Below are 20,613 nucleotides of genomic sequence, written 5' to 3' on the forward strand. Positions count from 1 at the left end.
GAATTCACTGTGATGGGCGGGTGGGGAGGGCGGGAAAAGTGACGAAAATTTCGACTAAGTTCAATAAATTTTGAAAGACGTTTGGTTGTTCTTTTGCCTATCCACAAATGCCAAGGAGTGCGGAGTTTGAAAAGAAAATATATGCTGGGGTGAATGTCTTACCTTCAAGTACACCCACCCCCGCGTAGCTGTAAAATTTATGCTGAGATTTGACAATGTTATGACGAAATTTATCACCAATAACAGGACAGACGAATAAAAAAAATGAGGTCAATTTGTTTTTTACAATAACAAGACCCCAAAATGGTCCAATGCCGGGAATAAATGAGGGGAAAAGACGCCGTTAACTTGCCGTAAACAAAGAGAAGTGAATTTTATTCAAAATGACGCCAACATTGTCAATAGCTTTTCTCGCTTTTTGATTGGCTACTTAAAGAAGTCCATAAAATCTCTTTGGTTAAAACGTTGATAGTTTGACAGCTGAAAGTTGAACTTGAAAGCTTGCATAAATTAAAGTTTTATCCATCTGTACTCTTATTGATGATAAAAAGGAGCCAATCAGTGCGCGAGAAATTAGACAGTTATTGTAAAAAGATGATGTTAAAACACGGAAATCATCTGACTCTATTTTGTCGAATTATATGAGATAAGTCACGATTGGATCAAATAAAACAAACGACATGAAAAAAATTCCATTTGGCTACATTCTCTGCTTTACAGTCGCAACGGCCACCTTGGAGAAAGTGGCCGTTGTTGGGCGGTAGGGGTGTAATATGACACCTGTGGTTTAATGGGGGGGGGGGGGGGAATGCAACAACAAGCAGAATTCACCCTTTCGCTTCATTTACGTAAAGTCAAACTGCTGATAACCACAGTAACAATAATTATTATTGTGCCCTAATTACACATAAATAAATTCTTTGGAATAATGTGACATGTTCTGAAATGTAGCTTCATTCAGACCAGTGGATATATTCAGTAAAAGAATAGAAATCAGGTGAAGGTCTTGGAACTTCACAGACAAGAAGAAACAACTACACAGACCATAATAAACAAATATTTGCTTTTAATCATAGTTATTGTACCATTTTCTTTAATTCTCTGACCGTACTATGACTACATGTAATTGTGCTTTACAAGCTATTGCAAGACAACTATTTCGCATATTAATATTTACAAGGGTAAAGAAATGTCAAAAAATAACAATTTTAACAGAAAATCAAGGACATGAGATGAGATACCTTACAGTCAGATTGTAGGCACAGAAAATCTCGAAGTTGCCCTTGAAGTCTAAACAATAGCCTGCAGTGCAGACGTTAGTTTGGAGCAGAACGCTATCTAGTTAAAGCGGGTTTTCGATGACGCTATCTTGGATTGTAATTGGATGCTTGACCTGTAGAAGATTGGTGCAGAGGCAGAGTGGGGGATGGGGGTGGGGCACTTAAAACATTTTCCTTCCTCTCCCCCTTGCCCATTTTTCCACTTAACACCTACTCCCTCGACAAATATTTCACTGCACCAATCCTCCACAGTTACCAAATCCAAGATAGCCGCCTAATACGAAAATACAAAAATGCGCACTCGCATGCCCAAAATACGCCTGCACTGCATGCTATCTAAACAATTTAACTATCGCTCACAGAACACGTGGACTTGTTTTAGTGACACTCTCAAGGATTATAGTCCACACCTACAAGTTTATGTATTTTACACCAAAAAATAATCAAGAAAAATGTTTCTTTTGAAGAGCAATATGCACATGCACGATTATTTTCTATAGACAACAATTATGGGAGAACCAATCACAGTCGTGGATTTCCAATATAACATGCTGGATGTCTACTAATATCGATTACAAGCCCTGCCCCACTCCAGCTACATGTATTAACAAACCAAAACCTGACTAATGTGTATCAACCCAAGGTTTATAAATCTTCACAATCTTTCGATTGTAAATACTCACACCTGCCAGAGTCTTACTTCTGTCAATAAAAACTTCATATATATATGGGATTCTATGGCTCAGGTTATTCTACCATTACTTAATCTACTTTTTATAGTTTTACAGTCTGAATTTAGTGACTCTCAATATTCAGTTTATTCCTTGTGACTTCTGTCCAGAACTACAGAGGCTAGTCTGACGAGTCACCTCCAGCTGCACTCGCTTCTTGTCGACTAACCAGCTCTGTGTCACACAGTTCACATTTTGTCTTACCAGGCTCATTAACCAAGGTACACATTGGACATACATTGCGCCCCTCTTGAGCTTCCACTTCCCGCAGTGTATCGCATCCCAGGCATACCAACACCTGAGGACCATTTATCATGGTGCACTGCTGACACTCCCAGGGGGGCCCTTCCTCTTTCTTGGGCTTCCTTGTCCCCACCTTGGGTTGGGGTCTCCGATTTCTTGACAAGTTTGACACAAAGCAATGCCCATTTGGATTCTTGCGGCACGACCAAGACATGGATGCACAAGCTGGGCAGAAGACACGGCGACAATGTTGGCATTTAAGGGCGGCATGTGCGCCAGGTGTCTGGCAGTTGGAATTTGAGCACTGGCTCCTGACTTTAGGTGTCCATTGCTGACTGTCCAGACTGAGCCCATCAGTTGACACATGTGTCTGTCCATGGACAGGTAAGGTACTGCTGTCTAAGCTGAGTGATTCCTGTGGACTGGAAACTGTAAGACTCCAGTCATCATTTGCATTTGGTTGTCTTGTATTTTCATCACTTGTATCTGAAAGCCAGTTTTAAGCATGTTTAAGAATAGAAATGTTTGCCAGTACGTGAGAACAAGGTGTGGTAATCCAGAAGTCTAATGTTCCAGAAATATATCAAACATGAAAGACCATGTTCTACCACATCTTTAAACACCGAGAAGAGAGTTGAGAATACAATGCACACTAGAGTATTTTTGACGAACGTCGAGGTTTTTGGAAATGCGGTCAAACACTGTCCTGAGTGTTTGATATACCCTCTCAATCAAAACTAAAACTAAGGAGAAGATGGAGAATTAAAATTGTAAAAATCTATGCTAATTAAGATCAGATATCCAAACACCGTCATGTCATAGTTTCCTTTGTTTAATCTCGATGAATTACTAATGAGCTTGAGAAGCCCTGATCACTGTTCGCATGCCAAGTGCTTCCCGCTTTTACATTACAACAATTTTTATCAGTTACTAGCCATGTGTATCTTTGGATATCATTGATAATATTTGTATCATACCTTCTGAATTGGTGTGATTAGCAGCTGCTTCAGTTGCTCCATCTGTCAAGGAAATGGCATCCCCTACACACAAAGAAACATCATTACATTTACACAACAAACAAAATTTTAATACATGTAGTTTTTCTGAACCTTTCAGAACCTCTCATGTTTCTATATAAAATATACCGGTATAAAGTACATTTGTAAATCTTGTGCTCATGGAACTTTTCTGAGGTTAAAATGTTTTTAAAACGTAATGTTTTTGGCAGTTTTACTACTTTTCTTTAGGCACCGTAGTTCCAGATCAATATGGCAGACTGTGTTGTTTTTTTGTGCCCGCAATCTCAATTTTATGTTGAAATAATAGCCTAACCACAGGCAGGCAGTTCTTGATAACTTTTTCAATGACTGTTAAACCCCAGTTTATAGGTGTACAGTATCACAGTGGCACATGGTTAACAGACCTTCTAAAGTTGCTGTGTGTTACAGCAATTATTGCTCAGCCATAACACTTTGTGGTAACACATCTCACAGATAGAACCAAATGAATATTATTGCATTGTGGCACAATGATTGGTTCTGCCAGGTCAGTCCAATGCCACACTCACAATAACGTATTCTATTATATAAAAACCAATAAAATACCAGGTGAGCACATGATATTTTCACATGTGAAAACATCACCATTACTATGGTTACTTGATAAAAGGCGCCTTTCGCAGCGAAAGTGAAATGGGTTGGGATTTCACTGGTGTTTATATATTATATTATAACATTACATGGCCACTTGAAGATACAGAATTTCTCTTCTCGTGTTGAAAAATATTTCACTCGTTGGCTGCGCTCACTTGTGAAATATTCTCAACACTTGAAGAGAAATTTTGTATTTCTACATGGCCATGTAATATCCTCTATTTATTTGGTCAAAAAATCAAACAGAAGTGGCCAAAGCTTTCTGAAGCAATATCAGTGAAGTGAAAATAGTAATATTGATAAGATGTTCAGCAGCTAGTCACACATGTGGAAGTAGGTCAGTATTGAGCATGTGACTGTTAAGTATCTTTATGTTGATTACAAAAAAATCTCAAACAAAAAAACAAAACTTTTTGCCATGTGATATTTAAAAAAGCACGCGTCTGTTTCACAAATCCTCTTAGTTGCTTCCAAAGATCACTTCAGCTTTCATTCAGGAATGTGTCATTTATTTACTGGCAGGTAAATGTATTACTAAAATTAAAATTAAAAATAAAAAATGTGCTATTTGACTGACCAGTGGGGCTGAGAAGCCGTAATCTGTCTATCTCTTTTTGCAGCTCATCCAGTAGACTTGTTCTTCTTTCTTCATTGTTTCCAGAATCTGTTTGCACGGTAGGCAATGTCTCCCCTCCTACCGCTCCCTCAAGTTCACCTTCACTCTCGTCATCGTCATCATTGTCATTAGCATTGACGTCATTTTCTTCATCTTCTGAATGAGCAGAGGGACCATCTAAAGAATTGGAAAACGATGTTCACATGAAGATCAGATTTTTTATTAAGTTAGGTATATAAGGTACAACAGTCTACAATAACCTTAATTACCAAAAACTGCAATTTTCATTGCCAAGTGAAAATAGTATTGCCTCAGAAAGCTGTATTGGTTGCAAGATAAAGTGAAAATGGTAAGTGGTAATTGACTTTCATCATTAAGAAATAAAAGACAGGCATGTGAGTTCACTTATTAATAACATAATTACAGCACAAACAAACTAGCAAATTTGGGATAACTCAAAGTACATTCTACATTCTTCCAAACTTTTTCTTGAAAGTGTGTCCAACAAGATAAGTGAACACAAAGGAATCAATCATTTTCTATCTCGAAATGCCACATTGAATCAAATCTCTATAGATAGGCATAGGTTATACTGATTGTAGCATTACCCTGCATTACTTAGTTTGGTCATGTCATGAGTCATGCGCGGTATGCTTAGTGCCCACCTCATACTTTCAGTTGTCAACGGTGCTCCATTCCACTACCATAGCACCCAAAGTTCTTTAGAGTCTTATTGTATATTTCTGGTTTCCCATGCATGTTGTTTGCATGTTATTGTGCCTTCGATTAATTAAGCTATAGTTAAGTTTTAGTTGGTTATTACATCCTTATTTCAGTTTTTATGTGTTGCCCCATGTTAAAGATCACCACATTTAATTTGACGTCTTGGTGTGATGTTTCGATGTATGGATCACCTCAGCTGATTAACCTGTCACCGTCATACAGATGTTGAGAGATTTTTTCAGTACTGAGTACCACCTTTCTCTAAATACCAATTCTAGTTCTAATCAGGAGTTTCATTAACGTTTTCAGCAGGAGTGCACAGCTGTAACTGGTTATCACAGGCAGGCAAAACGTTTTGAACTGAACTTCGTTATAACAAAATGTTTCCACTAGATGGTCAAACCAGGCAGGCAAAATCACCCTCACGGCCAGTCAATTTGCCAGGTGCCCGTTCCTTAATGAAACCCCTGTCTAATGCTCACCCATGTCCTCAAGAGCTGACTCAGAGCTGCTATGATCAGAACTATCAGCTTCATGTACATGCAACTCAAGGGCCGGTCTGTTGTCCCATGATTGCACTGTCAAGCCAGTATGAACAATTTCCTCTAGTCCTTGTAACAAACTTGCAAACAGAGGGTGATCCCTATCTGCACGAAGATCTTCAGTCTGTGACTCTGCATCATGACATATCTTCTTCTTTGACAACTCATGTTTGTTCAGCCCAGCAAAAGGGTTCTCTGGAAACATCACAATGTAAATATGTTTAACAACAATATTAAATAACATGGAATGCAAGTAGTTGATGCTTTTGGAACTGACTATTTCAACCAAAAACCAAATTTCACAGAATTGATTGATGCATCCCTGTACAGGTGTATCTTGTCATATGCAGTTTCAGTGAGACAGTGTCTTTTGTACCATCAAGTAAGCATAAATACCATAAGACACATCAATGTAAAACCCAGACAAGCAACAACAACTATTTTGAACGTGCGAGTGTACATTTTCGTTTCAGACTGCCATCTTGGATTTGGTAACTATGGAGGATTGGGGTGAGGAAAAAATTTGCCGGAGTAAGTGTGAAGTAGAAAAAATAGGCAAGAGGGAAGGAAAGGAAAATATTTCAAGCTCCCCAACCCCCAACCCCCCCCCCCCCCATCCCACCTCTTCGCCAACGCTCTACCAGACAAGCATCCAATTACAATCCAAGATGGCGGTATCGAAAACCTGGTTTATCAAGCGTCCTGTGCCAAAATAACGCCTGCACTGCAGGCTAAGCTACAACTGACTACTGTGAAGTCATTTTATAACATCTCAAGTGTTAACTGATGTTTTTTTATCAAAATGTTGCCACAAAATTATTTAGAAAGTTTGCCTATAACATGTTCTCATTTTATAGCATACTGCTTGCTATTAATATTACATTATTAAGTACCATAAAATGCGAACCTTCTTTAAATGAACCAACCTTTTTCACCGGGCTTTAGATACCTCACTTCACCAATTTGAGTCTCCAGAGTGCAGGCAATATCATACTCAAAGTAATATGTGAGATTGTCTACTTCTTGAGGCTCTAGTTCACACTTCTCCACAAGAGTCGACACCTCATCAACAAGTTTGTAAATGTTCTGCTTCTCGTCAATCAAAGCGCTGTCATTATCCTGGTACTTCTGGATCATGGAATACGCCAAGTCACACTTGTTTATAATTTCTGACATGAGACTGGACAGCAAGAAAAAAAGAACAACTTGCTTATTTTCTCAAAACTGTAAAATTTATAGAATTTTGCAGAACATCTTAATTTACACAATTTGCCATGATGACTTGGTTCAACATCCTCCTTACAATAACCACTCCGTTTCTAATATTCACCACCTTTGAATAAGACTTTGAAAATTAACTTGCACCCACCTCTACTAATAAGCTCCCCCACATCAATGAGAGCTCCTATTTCATATTAAGCACCCTGTTCTGATTAATGCTTGGTTTGTATGTAAGTCATTATGGCATCAGAGATCTTCCACGGTTTGTCTACAGTCTCTGACTCTCTGAGCTGTCACTTTATTCTAACCTTTACCATTTAAAGGAACAGATCTTGTAAGGGCACTTTCCATTCAACCAAAAATTCCAAAAGTTTCAAAATGGGGACAAATGGTATGGAAACTTTCTGGGAAAGGTTCAAGAAAACCAGGAATTTAAGGCTGGCATGCTGAACCCCTCAGACTAGTTATATAGGCTCACTCACTATGAGTTTAAGCACCAGCAGCGATGAAAATTCTGACTCTCCTGAATATTAGGATTATAACTTTTACCAGCCTACAGTACTATTAATAACCAGCATTTAACTCAAGTCTCTGTGTTATAAAAAACCTTGGACCTGAATAAGTTGCTAGTCTACTGGATGTCACACCTTGTTGCTGCATGTTCTTGTCAGCTCATTTCCAAATATATTATTTAAGTTTAATACCACTTATACCTTCTCTCGATGTTATTTTTATTATATCTATACACAACAACAACCAACAATGCCTTAAAAAGTTGAGAAAACCCTGGGCTTGTAACAGGGATTTCAAAGTTTAACAAATTTGTAACCTGTCAGGGTGTATTGGATTTTTACAACACTTTTTGGGCCTTGGTGCCTTATTTCTACAGACGAAAATGCATGGTAAGCTAGCTAACCATAACTACTTGAGCCACAACCATGTGAATGGTATTAATAACATAATAGACCCTTTTCATGAATGGCTGCCAATTTAAAATTCTTTTGTATGCATTTAAATTAGCCTCTCTAACCTCGTTTGAGAGTAAAAATTCTTTTGAATTATCAACTTAAAAACGAGGTTAGTAAGGCTAATTTTAATACTTACAAAAGAATTTATAATTAGCAGCCATTTATGAAAAGGGTCTATAGTATGCTATTCAACTTAATGCAACTTTACGTGTACCTCTCCTGCTCATCCAAAGGTTTTGTCTTCCTAGTTGTTCTTTCGTCGACGTCGCACTTAAGCATTGTTTCTCGTCTGCTTATGCAAGCTCGTAACACTCCCATGTGCTTGAAGATCCTGTTTCGCACGTAGTCTTGAGTGTTTAGTATGGATTCTTTTGTATCAATCACTTTTCTTCTAGCTTTCTTGATCGTATCATAATGATCTCCCAATTTCTTGGACAAGCTGCGGAGTTCTTCACGGGTTGACGTGGCAATGTTTGTGGCAAGCTCACATTTATGACCTACATGCTTGCCATATACCTGATAGATACAAAGTACATGTAAAACACACAGTTGCAGAATGAGGAAAGCCTGGAAGCAGAGAGGCGACAGCCCAATTCTTCACTAGGAGAATGGCACAATGATGATGACAAATAAAACAAACTTCCGAAAATATGAAGATTAATTTAACATAATTATATCGATCTTAGTCTAACACCCCCTTCCAATAAGCATCTCTTTCTAATAAGCACTCCATTTTTTGGTAGGCACCCCTATTTCAATAAGTATTCCCATCACAAAAGAAACATTTTCGAGATATTCACATAGAATAGACAGATTAGATGAATGAATTAAGTAGTCTTCTTTCTCATCGTAATGTAATATTGAAGATGCTGACCTGGAGTAATAAAGTAAATGGTGTAAGGACTTTGCAAAGAACTATGTTGTAAGTTACAGTTCTTGAGTTAAAAAATATATTCTTTGTCATTAAAGCGTTGTCTCGCATTCAGATGTGTATGTTCAAACATAAATAACTGCCCTGTACCTAGTGCACTGTCTCCAATTAGCCCCCTCCCTTAAGCTACCAGTAAATAAAACTAACATCATAGTCAAACCATGAACTTTTTGTACGAAAAAAGTTCATCACCTTGTAAGAACACTCCAAGCAGACTGAATCCACTGGCCATCACTTAACATTAAAAATAATGTATTTCCATGATTGAACAGTAGGGACACTTCTGTAGCCCTATGCTCCACTCACAGGAGCAAAGAAGATGAGTAAGGCCTTGTACACCTGGCATTAATGAAAACCCTGTATCCCCGGGGGAACTCCCATATAAAAATGACGGGGGTGCTTGTCGTACCTTTTAGGGGTTAAAAAAGCTGTTTTGGTATCTCTTAGGGCGTTCAGCCTCACAAGGTCCACAGTAGGAACATTTGCGATACCTTTTATGGTATTGAGCCGAGAAAAAAATTAACAGGAGGTAATGAGTTGTCTTAGAATTGGTACTTCTTAGGAGTGAAAAACATTTTAAGCCATGCCCACAAAAGAGGATCTTGGTACCTCTTAGGAGTTCTTTTCAAAATTTCCAACAAGCACCCCAGTCCTTTTTACATGGGAGTCCCCCTCCCCCCCCCCCCCCCCCCGGGTGTGCATTTACACAGACCAGGTGTTTATCCAGGTCCTTGTGAATTTTTCCTCATTTTTGACGACTTAACTTTCTGCCTTAACTGTAATACTTTAAGGTCACAAGACACGGACGAAAACAATATTGACTTTGTGACCCATCAATTAGATTTAAAACAAGTAATGAAGTTACAAGTAATTTGGACCTCAGTAAGTAAGGAGTAATTTTTTTAACCTTGAATATGACAACAGTGTCGATAAACTAATAATTATTCTACACATACCTGGCAATAGATGCAGATCAAACAGTTATCTGTGTAACAATACACTTTCAGAGCTTCATCATGTTCAGGACAAAGGTATTTGTTCTTTTCTTTCTCTTTCTGAATTCCATCTGTTTGAGCTTCTTCTTTCCCCTCAAGAATTTCGAGGACTCCAAAGTTTTTGGGAAGATTTCTGACAGACTCAAATGTCTTTGGAAATAGTGTTGTGTCTATTTTGCAAGTAGGGCAGCAAATCACTCCAGGGTTTCGGGCTTGAAAAGCTAACTTGTTCAAACATCCTTTAAAGACAAGTCACGAAAAACAGTCAGTCTCACTGTACCAATCTGAGAAACATGACTTCAGCACTGTCTAATTTCTGCAGACTTAGCAAATATTCTTTGGTATCCAGTCAAGCCTTTTTGGCTGGGCATCATACATTTCTGCAGAAAATTCATTTATTGAAAGTAATCGCAAAGGCATTGCAAAATGCAACCTGGCAGATGCTCTATTCGAGTTTGGTTTCACTGTTTGTGATTCCAGCAATTTAGAATCAATGGATTTATAATGTAACAACTGAAATGCCCGGTTCTTGCATCTCGTCAATCTGATCATCTATAGAAGTTCATGAAACTCCTAAAGGTGATGCAATGACTATTACAACATTATCTTTTATCTGTTGCTGACAAATACAACTGTTTGATAAATTAAGTTCTTTCTGAAACCAGTGGGAAGAATAGCAATACCATCCTTTGCTTCAAAGATGGCCTGCCTCTGTTTTCCCATTAGCACCAAATACTGGGAAACGTTTTAACACAGTCATCAAGCAAATTTTCCATCACAGCCAGAGATCACAGCAAGCAGCTTCAAGTGAAAACTGCATGATGTGCATGTAATGGGGCACTGACAAAGTGAAGACATGCTGATGGCCTTTTAGCCAATAGAAATTTTCTGTTTCTTTGGAAACAGGGAAATCAATTTCTCAAAAGTTAAGAAGTCCACAGAGTGAGACCCGCTATTTTTGTCCTTTACCAGACCCACCCCCTGGTGTTTTGACTTGCTCATATCTCCAGTGGTTAATGCGTGCAATTTCGGCGAACTCAAGACAAACTAGAGGGTCTGTGGATGGGACAAACAATTCCTGGAAAAAGAGAAATTGCCTATCGGTCATTAACACAAACACAATACTAAATCTATTTCATTTTACTTCCCGGCCCTAAGTTTCATTTTAAGAGCCTGAAATAGAGACACAGAGCTTTGAGGACGAGGCCAATGCCATAGAAAACGCGCACATTAATTTTAGTTATAACGGTATCAAATTATTCAAGGCAAGCAACATCGGTGACCGACAGTCTGAGCTGCAGAAAGTAATTTCCCTATCTCGTCATGAGTTAAAACTAACGAATCTGTTCTCAAAATTACTGTGATAACCTAACAGGCACCTTAAAGTAGATATATAACACTACCCAAACTGTATACCTGTACAATATGTATGTCCACATATCAAATTCCTCGGTACATACTGAATCTCGTCGGATTTGAAGTTGTTGTAGCAGACGGAGCAACTTAGCCCTCGCGGTAGTTCTGCCATCGAAAACTCGATAATAGCGCCAATAATATGGAACAAACCAAAGTCAATGACTCCTAATTATTCATGGCTGAGGTTTTCGGCCACATTCAAATCTAGAAACATCGAAACAAAGGCAGACAAGGGCAAAGAAACCGTGACATTTCCCAGAACTCGACGCTCGAAGTATTTACTGCGCCTGCACGCCGTCAGTCAGAGGCAACACAAACAAAACCAAGATGGCGGACTAGCAAAACATGGAATTGGACGAGGAAAATATCGAAGATCAAAAGCCTCGTGCTCCTTGTAGTGGGCTAAGAAAGGAGCTAAAGGAATGTATTTTAGAAAGTGACTGTGTTAAAAAGGTAAAATTTAAGTGAATACACGCTATTTAGCATGTATTTAGTGTTGAGGGGCAAATGTACACCAAGCTGTAAAATGTACAAATTATTCTGCACTTGAACTGTACTAGTTTTTAAATCTGAAATGTAGATTTGCAGATCATTGTGTTTGCAGTTCTCTTAGTTCTTCTTTAAATTTTTTTGTAAGATTTGGAAAAAAATGACCTGCCTAAAAAGGTAAACGGATCATTTTGTGTGCTTATTTGCATGTTTTTGTACTCTCAAACAAGACGCTGTTAACTCATTTCGACGAGATGTACCAATCAAATATAATCAATAATCAGTAACAATCAATAGTAATGAAATTAACTGAGTAACTGATTTATTTTGGAAGTCAATAGAATCAAAGTCATGATGTTGACTGGTTTTAGATTTTCATTGATTTCTATTGTTTTTCATTGATTTGTAATTATTGATTCCTATATTTGAAAATTTTTTGTTTTGTTTTTAACGCATCACACGATTTACAAAATATTCACAATAAAGTTTATATTTGGTGATCAGTGAGAAAAAGTGGAAAGGACTGATCCATTTCATTTCCCACGGAAGTGTGAAAATGCAAATGGTACAGTGACTTTCCAAATATCCGCTAAAAATGAGTGCAGTGAAATATCTCTGAAGGTATTCCAAATTTCCAAACAATTCCCATTGGAAGGGCCCATTCCATTTGGTTTTCCATCAGAAAAAGTGATTTTTCTATACAAATGGAAAGCATCTCTGATGATTGCTACCTACTTTAACAGAACCACTTCTTGAAACAACCTTAACTGGCATAACCTCTGTTTGTTTAGTATTATTTTCCAACTCTTTTATTGTTTTACGCAGCATGGGATCAAACCGGAAAGTTGTTTACATGCAAATGCAGAAGGTGTTGATGAAAAGTGCAGAGGTGTTCAGCATGCCTTCTTTGAGTGCAAAAGATCATTGGTAAGATAGTAACATCCCCTACTGACATCATTGTTCAGGTCAATATTTCATTTTTTTTGTCAGCCTTTTGCACATTTTGGTGGGAATTCTGCCCAGAGGGGGAATCCTTGACAAAAACGAAAAGGGGTGCTCATCAGAAATTAGATCCTGTTTTGTGGGTGTGGCTTGAAATTTTTTCACCCCTAAGAGATATCAATTCTCAAACAACACAGTGAATGATGTTGACTTTTTTTGTCTCAATATCCCAAAAGGTACCATGAAAGCTACTCCTGTCGACCTTTTTAGGCTTAACATGCTGAGAGGTACCAAACCCACCTTTTGAACCCCTAAAAGGTACGACAAGCTCCCCCCTCCTTTTTATATGGTAGTCCCCCTCCCTCCCCCAGGGAATTTTGGTTCCTGGCCTGTCAGTGTAAAATGTAGACTGCAGACTGTAGACTGCGGACTGGAGATAACATGCTGACTGGGGGCAGGGGATGCTTGTCTTCTCCTTAGGGATTTGTTCATTGCAGATTTTGATATCAGTTGGTATGTTTGGGTGGATAGTCAGTATTCTTAACCATCATGGTATCATGAAGGTTTGCATGTGAAGAAATTAAAAGTAGTTTCCTACTGCATTGCATTGGTGGTCAAGACCAATTTAGCATAAATAACAACCAGAAATGTCTCCTTTAGGGTCTTATCCAAATTTTTGGACTAACTTCCCCAGCCCTACCACATGGGAGTCCCTCCCTGTTCCCTTAACAGTTTAGATTTACTCTCTTTACAGGTGGAGAGAGGAAGTTTAAAAATTGTGCCTTGCCTAAGAATACAACATGAAAAACATGGCCAGTGCTCCAACCCTGACCACTTGACTCAAATTTATTCCACATGGCTACAAATTTATTCCTCATGGCTGAAAATTTATTCTGCATGGCAACAAATTTATTCTGCATGGCTACAAATTTATTCTGTATGGCTATAAATTTATTCCACTTGGCTACAAAGTTATTCTGCTTGGCTACAAATTTATTCTGCTTGGTTACGAATTTATTCCGCTTGGCTACAAATTTATTCTACATGGCTACAAATTTATTCTGCATGGCTACAAATTTATTCCGTTTGGCTACAAATTTATTCCTCCAGGCTGAAAATTTATTCTGCATGGCAACAAATTTATTCTGCATGGCTACAAATTTATTCTGCATGGCTACAAATTTATTCTGCATGGCTACAAATTTATTCTGCATGGCTAAAAATTTATTCTACATGGCTACAAATTTCTCCTCATGTTTCAAATATACTCCTTGTGGCTGAAAATTTATTCTTCATGGCTACAAATAATTTTATATTCCTCACTGCTGAAAATTTATTTTTTTATAACTACAAAATTTATTCGTCATGGTTGCATGTAGATTTATTTCTGTTAAAGGATTTTGTACCTTGTCTCTTGTTGGTTTCAGCGCAACTGCATCATGGTTGCAGTAATTAATGATATCACTTAACAGTTCTGAAAGGGTTCAACCTTTCTTTCTTTTCTTTGTAGCTGGATTTTCGCACCCGTTTCAGGGGAAGAAAGGGTTACTGAGAGTTGACTGCTAAAGGTGGTGTCCTTTGCATTGGCAAGTTGATGTTACAGATTAAATGCCCAGCTACCTTCCAACATCATTAACAATGTTTGCCATACGACATAGTGTAATATTATTGTTCTAATAAATATTTTGTAAAAAGGTACATTTGTTAGATTAGTTTGCGAGCTTTATAGTAAGAAATAGTCTGGTGAAAAATTGCTATCATCATCTACTTACAATACGTTCAAAAAACTACTAGGAGTTACGCAGCTCTTTGCACGTATTGCATGCCTATGAGACTACAAACAGTTGTGTGACCCAGCCCCAGTTGTTCAGAATGTGGCTAAGGCTATAAAACAGATAAATTGCTATCTAGTGGATAAATGTTGTCAAGACAAACTACTCCATTCTCTGGATAGTGATTTATCCAGTGGATAACGCCATCCATCCTTTGAATAACTTACCAGAACATTCAAACTTTGTTTTAAAGTACCGTCGAACCTCCCTAATACGGGCCCTGAAGGGACAGAGCAAAGTGTCCGTATAAGAGAGGTGTCCATATTGCAGAGGTCAGTATGATGACGTCACTTTCAAGTCTCCACTGACAGTTTAGATTGTTTAGTAATTTAAATCAGGCCCAAAAGAGACATTTTGAACATTTTGACATGTTTTGGTATTGGTATCAATTAGTGTCAATATTTGTGTAACCGCCGACAGGAAATGGTACATACTGCAAATTATCAACACCTGCTCCTTGGATTGTCTGTAATAAAGAGTTTAAATTTGTATGAATTTGCTCCCTAGGCCAGGACCAAGATTTGGTGTCCGTTGTCCGTTTTAGAGAGGGTCTGTATTATAGAGGTTTTTTTAGAGGAAATATATGAGAATTTTAGAGGAAATTTATGAGAATTTTGTACTGTCCGTATTTGAGAGGTGTCCGTATGGAGAGGTTCGACTGTATTACTTTATTTTGTTTTTGAAATGCTATTTGTACTCAGCTAGCAGTAAAAAATGTTCGTTTTGTGATCTAAAAAACCTCCAGGGTAGTCTGATAAGACGTATTGTAATATAATATAAGATTTGTAATTGAAGATTAAGAGGAATGTGTTTCAAAGTCTGAATAGTGTGTGGAGTGTAACTTCAATCAATGAAACAAATTTTGCAATAAAGTACACTTGCAATAAACGAAAAGGCAACTGTTTACCTTGCCACTTTATTTGTTTTTAATAATGTTCACAGTAAAAATGTTCTTTCTTTTTCTGGTTTGAAAAACCTTCAGGGGAGTCTGATAAAACACACTTAAATATAATGAAACAAATTTTGTAAATTATGAAGTACACTTTCATTAAATAAAAAGACAACTATTTACCTTGGTAAAATTGTCTTTGCTGGACCAGACGTAAATCTACTGTTATTGCTTTATAATTCTTTCAAACGTTTTACATTCTTTCGGACTGATTTTACCAACTTCTTAGCCTATCAGGAAAGCTAAAAATGCATACGAATTTTGAAGCAACCGAAGAAACAACTAACGACTAAAAATATCTCAATTTTAATCAACCAACTCTTGGATACTTTCGGAGGTTTTTTTCCGCTATTTTCGTGATTGGCGTGATTAAATTTGACTGGCTTTCTCGCCAGTTGACCTGCACCTGTCTTTTTTTAGCTCTATTTTGATTCGTTCTCGTTAATTTGTACCTCTTTTGTTCTTAGGGCCAGGGATATTGCTCGTGTTGTTCACCTATTGCTTCGATTGGCCAAATACAAAGAAGCTTGTAAACGGTACAGGTCGCCCCTTTTCTGCATTACCGTAACTAAATTCGCAATTATCCAATCAGAAGCCACATCTACTGTCCTGATATTCCGCGATATCAAGTCACTGACCTGATAAAGCTTTGATATCATGCTCACTTGGCAGAATTTGGGTTCGGTAAATACCTAATCGTACCTGTTTGGTGCGTTTCGGCGGCTTATCTGGCTCGTTTGGTCTCACCATGGGTACCGTTGAGTGACGTAGTCATCGAACCGTGGGTTCGATCAAACTAGCCTGATAATCCTCCGAAGCGTACCAAAAAGATACGATTAGGTGTAGATATCAAACTAATTTTCTGAGCAAGTTCTTTCCCGTAAACGTAACGTAGAACTTTTTCCAAGACCGGCCGAGGTACTGAGCCATTATCCACGAAAGTGCGAGCTTGAAAAACCCTTTTAATAACTATAAAATGTTTAAGCAAGCGACCGGAACGATGATCCTGCTGGTATACGTTGGATCAATAGTGATCTAATCGGCTTTACATATAAAATGAAGAATACAAAAGCAAAAACTGACACAACGTAGAATGATTTTTTGAAGGTGTACTATATTTCGGCTGGCCAAACCAGCCTTCTTCAGGTACATAAAAATACGTCCCAATGTAAAATTTTCATTGTACCTGAAGAAGGCTGGTTTGGCCAGCCGAAATATAGTACACCTTCAAAAAAATCATCCTACGTTGTGTCGGTCTTTGCTTTTGTATTCTTCTTTTAATAACACCCGCGCCCAAATGCGATGTTGACGTATAAAGCCGAGAATAAACGACAAAGCAGGACAAAAACCACCGAAATGTATACGGCAAACTGAGGTACGTTTTTCATTCACAAGGCGCCCAGATAAACTGTAAATACCTCTTACTGACCGATTCGAGAGTAAGTTACGAACCGAGTTGTTTTTCCCCACAATTTATTTATGAATCGAAGCGAAAAAACGAGGAATTGTAACTTATAGTACGGACCGAGACGAAGAGGATAGTAAGATATGTGTCGAATGATTCAAGTCACGTGGAACGGCTTTAAATAACTGACGTAGGTCACAAGCAAAACGACTTAATTCGAATTAGTTGCTAAGTCGTTAGCACGTTTTAAGACATGTCAAAATTTTAAGTAAACTAAAAGTTTTACACGTTTATTTGACATGAACGTTATATTGGCGTCAAAAAGAGTTTTCAAATTTTGACCAATCACAATACGCGTAGTAACTGAGAAATATAACAAGTATGTTTAGGCAGCGTTCACACTACGCCGGAGAAATTTGAAAACGCAGCTTTACTTCTACGGTTAGGCCTACCGTCCACACTAATCCGTCACGAAAACAGAGCTTTTCGAAAACGCTCTTCAAACGATGACGTCACGATAATCACGTGATTTCCCTGCCCGAGTTTTCCTCAAACACAAATCCAAAATGACCCGTTATTGTTGCGTTCTTAACTTCCTCCAGCGTAGTGTGGACGGAAAACATTTGATGCGTCTTCAGAGTGAAAACGCTGTTTTTAAATTTCTCCGGCGTAATGTAGACGGGACCTAACCGTTAGCACGTTTAAATACCTGTCAAAATTTTAAGTCACTAAAACACCTAAAAGTCGCACGCGTTTATTTGCCATGAACTTTAACAAAAGTTGACAATAATTTATGCGATCTTTCGGCGTCAAAAAGAGTTTTCAAATTTTGATGCTCCAATCAAGACAACAAGTATTTTTAGAGTAAATGTATGTGATTTGCTGAATGGTGTATAGAATTGCAAATTGTCGCGGAAAATGTGAACGATGCTGAACAAACGAAAATTTACCATCAGTAGTTTTCCGTCATTCTTGCGGTTCAAAACGACTTATAGAATTTTACATTCGCAAGTGAGAACTGTAAAAATACAGCAGATTTTCAGCCCCACGCATGAGTTTTCCTTGAAAAAAATTCCTTCAACAAATTGATGTCCTTCTCGTGTGTGAGCGGGAGAACAAATTTCCATTGACACGACGGGCCATTTTTCATTTGAAAAACGAAAACTTTTTCAGGATCCGTGAAACGTGCTCGTAGAAGTACGCCCTGAGGAAACACCCTCTCGATGCGTAGTAGCCGTAGCTGTCATCTTGCGGGGAAAGGAATTCAGTGAGGGGCGCGCAAATTACGTTTATTTTCTCAAGGAAGTGAAAAGTTTACCCCTGTCCCCTAGGCTATTTGCTTTAGTGGTAGTATTTTCTTCTCGCCTGGGACAATTTGTGACAAGAAATTACTACAAAATTGCTTAGGAATATTATAGTTCTGTTTTGCTTTATATTTCACAATAAGACGAGCACTAACCATGGCGAATTTTCATTTCGAGCGTATAAGCCCTTGAAAGTTTTCCGCGGCTTGTCCGCCGACCTAGCCAAACAGAAACAACTCGACACTTGTCAAGGACGTTGATTAAACTTGGCAAATGATCGAAATTAATCAAAAAAATTGCTTATGTCTCCGTTATAACAAAAGACAAGGTTCAGCTGAGCGAACAAATAATTAAATTTTAGAGAATTAACCTTGTGTCAGGCCCTATCAATATAACATGTTTTAGCTGGACGAAAAATAAAGTTGCTTGTCCGTATCAAAGGTTGAGAATCCATATTTAAATCTCTAATTGTGTTCAGTTCGTCATCGTTGCAAATGTCATAGAATTCAAATTATAAGTAGTCGTAATAGAAGTTATTTTAGACTCACACTTCCTTTTGGTCGTCGTGCAACGTTAAAATAGGTCTTTTGTAGGAGAGAAAGGGAAGTTGGGCGTACGTCCTGCAATTATATTTTACAAGTTAAATTTGCATTTTGACAGTCATTTTACCATAGAGCATGCCGAATTTTCATCACCGCTTTACAGAACAGTGAAAAATTCCAAAACATTTAAATTTTGATTTCAAATTATTATATGAGTCACAAACAACTGAGACCTTTGCGTTATTGCGAATTATTAACTAACTACCTTCAGTTAGCGTGCGTGTATGCGTTATTTTACATCTGTCAAGTGTGAATTTTTATGTATGGACGCCGTAGGCCTTTCCTCAGATATCACGTTCGCCTAGATATCTTTGCGGAAATTCTCAAAAAATCTCCTAAATAAATAATCAAAAATTTTCTAAATATCTCGAAAAACCCGCTAAATATCTCATTTTTGTCGTAAAAATGTACCGATTTTGAATCACTCAGGCCGAAATTTTTACAATTTCTTGCAGTGACAGTTGAGTTGAGGAAGAAGATTCAGGCGCTTCGATGTTACGAGCATCCGCCATTTTTTAAATTTGTTCCTTCAGCGCTATTAGTGATATCCAATACATTTTTTGAGTGGGAAATCGCTGAGCTGGATTGTTTCTGGCATAAAACTAAGTCTTGTTTCGAGGGAATAGCGAGGAAAACAGAGGACTAAGCCACAAAAAGCTACGAATAATTCTAAATATCCCCAAATTTTCTAAATATCTTAATATTTTCTAACTATCGCGGAAAATTCTAAATATCCCAAAAAATATCCGGATATTTATGTAAAGCCCTAATGGACGGCTTGCCTTTAGGGAAAATTTCCAACCACACTCAACTTTTTCTGCAAGCAAGCGTTTCATACATACGAGAGTTTTTTTTTGGAGACGGCATTAACCATCAGCCGAATTTTAATACTGCGTAAAATTTCGCAGTTTGTGGGAAAAATAATCTTAACACACACTGACAATAGAATACACCAGGTTTAAACAGACTTTTTGACATCCGTCGGCGATGTTATAAACAACAAATTATCTGGGCGGGAGACGTTATTCTCTGCTTAAAAGGTAGAACAGAAATTGCTTTGCTTTTGTCGAGCTGGGATGAAGTAAGACCGTCTTGTCAGTCAAATCGAGCAAATGACAAGCGTTAGATATTGGCTTCTTTTCTTTTGTGTTTTAGGATTAGATCAGTGAACATGTCTCGTTTTCACCTAAAACATAGTGCTGCTCTTTTGAAAAGACTCGACGCATCTAATTCAAATAAAAAATGATTTATTCCGTCTTCAAACTGACCAATACTTTTTTCATACCTGTATGAAATTTTTGATCAGATTGTTTCAGTGGCTGAAAACTCATAGCAAAACCCGGCCTTCAAAGGGTTTCCCAAATTTTACTGGTTATAATCTTCAGACATTTTTCCCCATAAAATTTAAGAAAAAACTGTAATTAAAATAGACAACGAAGCTGAGACGTTTTAGGCCATTAAGACATAATTTATGATCACTGCTCAAAACCTTAGACAGGTTGCCAATTCATTTTCCCAACAGATGTTTCTGACAGTAGAAATGTTTTTCTCTCAATAAGACGCCAAAAAGTCTCTCTAATAGCTAAATACTTCACTGCTAGATTTATGCATTCTGACAATTCTATCATTCTTGACCTAAAACCGTTTTTCAGACATAAAAAAATTCATCGAAATTCGTGAGTTGAAAAACATGCATGTCGGCCATAAAGAATTGTTTTGCCTTTCCTTGCGTCACCTTTAAACTGGAAACAATAAGATTAAAGCTCGACTGA

General features: G+C 37.8%; 2 protein-coding genes across 3 annotated transcripts; one reads left to right on the forward strand and one right to left on the reverse strand.

The window, feature by feature from the left end:
* Nucleotides 1–1,055: 1,055 nt before the first annotated feature.
* LOC145496720 (uncharacterized) lies at nt 1,056–11,430 on the reverse strand. 2 transcript variants are annotated; one of them, XR_014050588.1, is made up of 9 exons: nt 11,319–11,430; nt 9,864–10,141; nt 8,191–8,492; nt 6,714–6,967; nt 5,728–5,982; nt 4,484–4,699; nt 3,232–3,294; nt 1,484–2,740; nt 1,056–1,440 (listed from the first exon to the last, which is right to left on the reverse strand). XR_014050588.1 is itself a non-coding variant. In XM_081476456.1 (8 exons), exons 1-8 carry the CDS (start codon nt 11,428–11,430, stop codon nt 2,133–2,135), a joined length of 2,088 nt encoding a protein of 695 aa, XP_081332582.1. In that variant the 3' UTR covers nt 1,056–2,132. The 2 variants fall into 2 exon arrangements, 1 of the variants encoding a protein (XP_081332582.1); XM_081476456.1 differs by having other exon boundaries at nt 1,056–2,740.
* A 225-nt stretch (nt 11,431–11,655) lies between these two features.
* Nucleotides 11,656–15,663, forward strand: LOC145496721 (cytochrome c oxidase assembly factor 5-like). The gene is made up of 3 exons (XM_081476457.1): nt 11,656–11,771; nt 12,633–12,734; nt 14,260–15,663. The coding sequence occupies exons 1-3, from the start codon at nt 11,664–11,666 to the stop codon at nt 14,299–14,301; spliced, it is 252 nt and encodes an 83-aa protein (XP_081332583.1). The 5' UTR covers nt 11,656–11,663; the 3' UTR covers nt 14,302–15,663.
* The last annotated feature ends 4,950 nt before the right edge of the window (nt 15,664–20,613 follow it).

The sequence above is a fragment of the Orbicella franksi genome, chromosome 9, assembly GCF_964199315.1.
Source record: "Orbicella franksi chromosome 9, jaOrbFran1.1, whole genome shotgun sequence".
NCBI lineage: Eukaryota > Metazoa > Cnidaria > Anthozoa > Scleractinia > Merulinidae > Orbicella > Orbicella franksi.